The following is a 6,262-nucleotide window of genomic DNA, read 5'->3' as shown; positions in this document are numbered from 1 at the left end:
TGGGAGAATGGGCAATGAAGTGGCAAATGAAATACAATGTGGAAAAGTGTGAGGTTATGCACTTTGGAAAGAGGAATTTAGGCATAGACTATTTTCTAAATGGGGAAATGCTTAGAAACTCAGAAACACAACGGGACTTGAGTGTCCTTGTTCACGATTCTCTTAAGGTTAATGTGCAGGTTCAGTCGGCAGTTAAGAAGGCAAATGCAATGTTAGCATTCATGACAAGAGGGCTAGAATACAAGACCAGGGATGTACTTCTGAGGTTGTATAAGACTCTGGTCAGACGCCATTTGGAGTATTGTGAGCAGTTTTCGGCCCTGTATCTAAGGAAGGACGTGCTGGCCTTGGAAAGGGTCCAGAGAGGTTCACAAGAATGATCCCTGGAAAGAAGGGATTGTCGTATGAGGAACGGTTGAGAACCCTGGGTCTGTACTCGTTGGAGTTTAGAAGGATGAGGGGGATCTTATTGAAACTTACAAGATACTGCAAGGTCTGGATAGAGTGGACATGGAGAGGAGGTTTCCACTTGAAGGAAAAACTAGAACCAGAGGACACCATCTCAGACTAAAGGGACGATCCTTGAAAACAGAATTTCTTCAGCCAGAGGGTGGTGAATCTGTGGAACTCTTTGCCGCAGAAGGCTGTGGAGGCCAAATCACTGAGTGTGTTTAAGACAGAGATAGATAGGTCCGTGATTAATAAGGGGATCAGGAGTTATGGGGAGAAGGCAGGAGAATGGGGATGAGAAAGTATCAGCCATGATGAATGGCAGAGCAGACTTGATGGGCCGAGTGGCCTAATTCTGCTCCTATGTCTTATGGTCTTATGGTTGGGGATGTGCACACCTAGGAATTTGAATCTGTCAACTTCAACTGTCAACTTGTGGTTACATTGTATTAGCTTCTTGGGCTCAATCGGACAATTTTGTTCATCCTTCGGATTATATCTGTCCTCCTAATAACTTACTGAGTTCTGGGGTCCCAAGTATATAATTATAACAGCTTCTCTTCCTTATGTGCATGGCACCATTGGTGCCATCATCTGAAGACACGAGGCCACGTTCCCCCTGTACACTGACAATAGATGCACTACACCTTCACCACCTCTCTTACCCCATCACTACCTCTTTGCCACCTCTCTTACCCTGTCACTACCTCTTCACCACCTCTCTTACGCCCTCACTACATCTCACTACCTCTTACCCCATCACTACCTCTTCACCACCTCTCTTACCTCTTCAATACCTATGTATTGTCAGAATACTTGACCAACACTTAGTCTTGGATCTGCCTCAATTTCCTCCAGTTAACCATTGCGAATGTTGAACTAATCATCTGTCACCCACAATGGAATTTGTAAGCTGGGCACTGATTCCTTCTCTACCCTCGGCACTTGATTCAGGTCAAACCAATCCTATTTGATATGAGCTGCATCTTCTCCATCGAAAGGAATATCGACTTCCACCTTTGTAACATCATTAAGCCCTGATCGTGCCTCAGCCCATCACCAGCTGAAACCTTCATCCACACCTTTGTCATTGGTAGGTTGGACATTTCCAATGCTCTCTTGCCATGTTTCCCATTTACTTCACTTCATCCATAACTGCTGCTTAGCCTATCTCTGGTCAAGTCTTGCTTTTTCCTTTGCATTGGAACATTGTCAACATTGATTCCTGATTCACAAATGCCTCACAAGTAAAGCTCTCATTTGGTTTAAGTCCCTTCCAAGCTTCACTCACTCCTAACTCTGAAATCACCTGCAAACCAATGAGCCTGCTTTTATTTGGCTGTGGCCTCTTGTTCAACCCCCCACCCCTTCAGCCCACAACCATACCAATCCCCCTGCAACCCCCTTCCCCCTCCCCCTCATTGGCACGATGGTTTCAGCAGTCTACGCCCTAAACTCTGAAATTTATTTCCTAAACTTTTCTGCCCGTCTTTCCTCTTTGGGACACCCCCACTCCCTTTAAACCCATACCTTGTTTTTCTGGTTGTGCCCACTCGTTCAAATGATGCCTCTGTGAGGCGCCTTGGAGTGTTTTCCTAGTCATGAATCCAAGTTGTTAGTCCACTGTCTATTTTATCTGAGGGCTTGAAGAGTCAAACGAGAAGAGTGGTATCTAATAAAAGGGATGTACAGATAGATGCTAAATTCTGGAACAGGGTCTGCCTCTTGTGCTTGCCGAAATTATTTGAATGTGTTATGTTTCAGGCTTTGCAGGTTCGCCCTGAAACTATTGCTATTACGCTATTTGTTCCTACAACACGGAGCTGGACCCGAAGATTGACATAGATGCGGGGCGCTCCTTCCTCCTCCCAGACTGGCTGCTTTTCACATTCCCTCGCCGCGTTTTTGTGGTTGCAAGCCGCCACTGTTATTCCTATTTCCGAATGCAGCTGCCAGAACTCAACTGCATCTCACAAGTCATGTCTAGGATCACGACCTATAGGGGGAAAGGTGCGCTTCCTGTGCACACATATATCGTCTAGCCATTTTCCTGCAATCCTGGCCGTCTGAAACTTGTCTAATATCTGATCGGGCAGTGGGAAATAAAAATAATCAGAAAGTACAACATTCCAACACGTCCGCCTGAACTCCATTGAGATCTTGGAAACTCAGTAGACATAACAACTTTCCTGGCACTCTCGTGCCAGTCCTGCCAATTCGAACATATTGTACTTATCTAATGTTGTGTATATATATATATATATATATATAGATATGTATGTGTGTGTAAAATAAGTAATTTATCAATTCCATGTCATAAAATAACACTATTAAGTAATTTGAATTCAGGGCACCTACTCATATCGACCTCTATATTTCTGTCTTACAAACAATACAGGAATACTTTCACGTTTCAACAGCGAGTGCTCCTATGCATGGTTCAAAGCTCGCCTCACTCCACTTTCCCCCACAAGTGTTTGCACAGTCTCTTATTTTAAAATGTGCCTGTTTGCTGGGACGGTGGTATGCGCCGTGTCAAGAGGTCACATCCAATCCGGTGTGAGACAGGAACTGGCCGGCTTCCCAGGAATGCAGAGGCGAGGCTGCTGGCTGGAGGGAGGGCCGCCTCTGTGCGTCAGCCGCCTGGGCAGAGAATAAAAAGCCCCATGCTTCAGGCATTCAGCACACACTTACAGCTCCAGAGAGAGAGAGAGAACAGGAACAACCCTCAACAAGTCGCCTCGATCCTACACAACTTGCAAGTGGAGAAATAGCACTTGAGAAAGTCCAACTGAAAGGTTGAGGTAAAATGTTTGTGGCAGTGAAGAGGATGAAGTTTGCACCACTGCTGCTGGGTCTGGCTTATTTGGTAAGTCAGTGACTGGGTTTTGCAGTAATGTTATGAGAAGTTATTTTGAACATGTTAAAAAGTGCTTTATGATGGGGGACCATCGACTTTAATTATAGAGCAGTCCACGTTGTTGAGACGTTTAAGATTGATTTTAAATCTGGTGTTTTTATTTGATTGGACCTGTCGAAGATGTGCTGCACCTTCCTCTGGGACTGGTGATGATGGTTGTGTTGTGTTTTGCAGGTATGTGCTGCCGATGAGTGCCGGGCTCCCTGTCACTGCCCTGAACAGCCGCCCCTCTGCCCTCCCGGAGTGTCTCTGGTCACTGACGGCTGCGGCTGTTGCAGTGTCTGCGCCAAGCAGGCGGGAGAGGTGTGCACCCGCCGCCAGCCCTGCGATCTACACAAGGGCCTGTTCTGTGACTTCGGATCGGCCGCGTACAGCACCATCGGAATCTGTGCAGGTGAGGACCGTCAGCCAGCTTCCTACACACAGCAGTCTGCAGACAGCCCCGCACAACCGTTGTGGAGGTTTAGACAAGAGCAGAATACCCTGGATGCTGGGTACCTGAAATGAAAGGGGAAAATGCTGAAAACACTCAGCAAGTCAGGCAACCTGCTATTTGATACGCTGAGTGTTTATACACCATTTTCTGTTTTTATTATAGATTAATACCATTTTATAAGTGCAGAAATATGATTGCCAGATTAATTTTATATATTGCCCCTTGAATTGGTGAATAGTTTAGCTTCCGCTATTAAAATTGTTTAGGATCACAGGTGTAGTGATATTGCTGTACTTATCGCAGGTATTTACTGTCATTTGATATTAATCAGTTGAACCGATTGGCTTACAGGAATTATGTTTGTCTCTTGCAGCTAAAGAAGGGGCTCCTTGCTTCTTTGATGGTGTTGTGTACAGGAATGGTGAGACCTTTCAAAGTGGATGCAAGTATAAGTGCACCTGTCTGGATGGCTCCATCGGCTGTGTCCCTGTCTGCAGTGTGTCGATCCGCTTGGCTAGCCCAGACTGTCCCATGCCCAAGAAGGTTAAAGTGCCTGGCAAGTGTTGTGAAGAATGGGTCTGTGAGCAACCCAGGCACCAGACCATGGTTGGACCTGCACTTGCAGGTAAGTTGCTCATTCGGCATCTCACTGTTCAACTTAAAATAGACACCTTAAGGCAGGGTGCTTTGCAACCACCAGAGCAATGAAAACTGATGACAGAAGAAAAAGTGAAATTGCTCATTAAAATTGAGCATAGTAATGTATTATGATTCAACAATCTAGCCATTGTTAATTTTTTTTTATTTTGCCAATCTTTAAAATTACATTTAACTTTAACTAGTTAGTAATGCCATACGGATTGAAAACAGAAATTAAATATGTTTATTCTGTATTTAATGGGACACTGGTCCATGGCTGTCATGTTACCAAGCAGTTGATGTATTTATTTTCTTCATACAGCTTACAGAGAAGAAGCCACCTATGGTCCTGACCCCTCCATGTTCCGTGCCAACTGTCTTGTACAGACCACTGAATGGAGTGCCTGCTCCAAGACCTGTGGAATGGGCATCTCCAGCAGGGTGACTAATGACAACAGAGAGTGCAGACTGGAAAAACAGACCAGACTCTGCATGGTCAGGCCTTGTGAAATGGATATGACCGATACCATTAAGGTAAAAGAAAATGCCCTTCCCAGGCCAATTGCATTTTTAAAAATGCCATCAAGATTTATATTGAATTGAATTTTTTTTAATGGAATTTTGTCTCTTGTAATTCACCCAACAGAAAGGCAAAAGGTGCATCCGCACTCCAAAGGTTTACAGACCGACCAAGTTTGAATTCTCTGGCTGTACCAGTGTGAAGTCTTACAGAGCCAAATTCTGTGGTGTGTGTACTGATGGCCGATGCTGCACCCCCCACAGAACTGCTACTCTCTCTGTCGAGTTCAAATGTCCCGATGGTCAACTTATGAAGAAGAAGATGATGTTCATCAAGACCTGTGCATGCCATTATAACTGCCCCATGGACAATGATGTCTTTCAGTCCTTGTATTACAGGAAAATGATGGGTGACATGGCATAAACTATGTAATCGACTTGAGACTTCTTAACTGGAAAGATTTTCCATCTCTTATACAAAGGTCACTGCGTAACTCAAAGGAAAATATTGGCATGTTGAGACATGATCAGTTATCAAATGAAAAATGGAAACATGTCAGAGCACTCAGCCTAGATTTTGAAACTGCATTGCTTGTACACTGTTAGCTGTAATATCATTGTAAATAATGTACATATGTGTACAGTTGTCTAAGTTAAATTTAATGTATGTGCCTTATGTTGTTTATTGCTTGAGTACTATAGTTATAGACTTGACAAAATGACTGTTCTTAAAATTTTTTTTGAACAGTTGTTATAACATTTGAGAAGTGTGACCAAAAGTTAACTGTTTGCACTTTCCCAGTTCAAAATAAATATATTTTTGATACAAAATAATGCTTCTGAAATTAATGCGTCTTACGCAAATGAAACAACAGATTAGTATAGAGACACTAGAGTTGGCATAATAACCAATGTGCCTTGAAATGTAGTGATTACATAGGTTCATCATTGAAAACTGATGACAACAGCAAGAATCAGTAGGATATTGAGCTAAGCATGCAAATAAGCATGAATGGCTGGGGGTGGGGGGGATATAAGTGAATAATCTGGGATTTGGAAGAAGGAATAACCCTAGTTGGAGGGGTCATTGATTATGCTGCCAGCTTTCTTCAGGCAGCGGGAGGTGTAATTAGAGTCAATGGATGGGAGGTGGGTTTGTGTGATGGACTGGGCTGTGTTCATGACTCTAGTTTCTGTAAAAATTGTAAGTGTCAATGTGGACATTGACTCTTTCCAGTTTTTTTAGATGCGCCATAGAAAGCATCCGATGTGCCATTGAAAGAAAGCATCCTATCTGA

At 43.7% G+C, this 6,262-nt stretch overlaps 1 protein-coding gene across 2 annotated transcripts; it reads left to right on the top strand.

Annotated features, from left to right (window-relative positions):
- Positions 1 to 3,116: 3,116 nt before the first annotated feature.
- On the top strand, positions 3,117 to 5,798 carry ccn2a (cellular communication network factor 2a). 2 transcript variants are annotated; one of them, XM_038799873.1, is made up of 5 exons: positions 3,117 to 3,319; positions 3,545 to 3,761; positions 4,176 to 4,431; positions 4,768 to 4,979; positions 5,092 to 5,798. In XM_038799873.1, exons 2-5 carry the CDS (start codon positions 3,558 to 3,560, stop codon positions 5,386 to 5,388), a joined length of 969 nt encoding a protein of 322 aa, XP_038655801.1. In that variant the 5' UTR covers positions 3,117 to 3,319; positions 3,545 to 3,557; the 3' UTR covers positions 5,389 to 5,798. The 2 variants fall into 2 exon arrangements, with proteins under 2 accessions (XP_038655801.1, XP_038655800.1); XM_038799872.1 differs by having other exon boundaries at positions 3,545 to 3,764; positions 4,180 to 4,431.
- Positions 5,799 to 6,262: the final 464 nt, after the last annotated feature.

This window comes from Scyliorhinus canicula, chromosome 6 (assembly GCF_902713615.1).
Source record: "Scyliorhinus canicula chromosome 6, sScyCan1.1, whole genome shotgun sequence".
NCBI lineage: Eukaryota > Metazoa > Chordata > Chondrichthyes > Carcharhiniformes > Scyliorhinidae > Scyliorhinus > Scyliorhinus canicula.
The sequence above is the reverse complement of the archived record's forward strand: the minus strand, read 5'-3'. Positions and strand labels throughout refer to the sequence as shown.

Bases quoted from the DNA above. Each gene is read 5' to 3' on its own strand.
- ccn2a (XM_038799872.1), top strand. From the start codon at position 3,260: ATGTTTGTGGCAGTGAAGAGGATGAAGTTTGCACCACTGCTGCTGGGT. The intron at 3,320-3,544 runs GTAAGTCAGTGA...TGTGTTTTGCAG, and splicing joins TGCTGGGTCTGGCTTATTTG to GTATGTGCTGCCGATGAGTG. The intron at 4,432-4,767 runs GTAAGTTGCTCA...TTCTTCATACAG, and splicing joins GGTTGGACCTGCACTTGCAG to CTTACAGAGAAGAAGCCACC.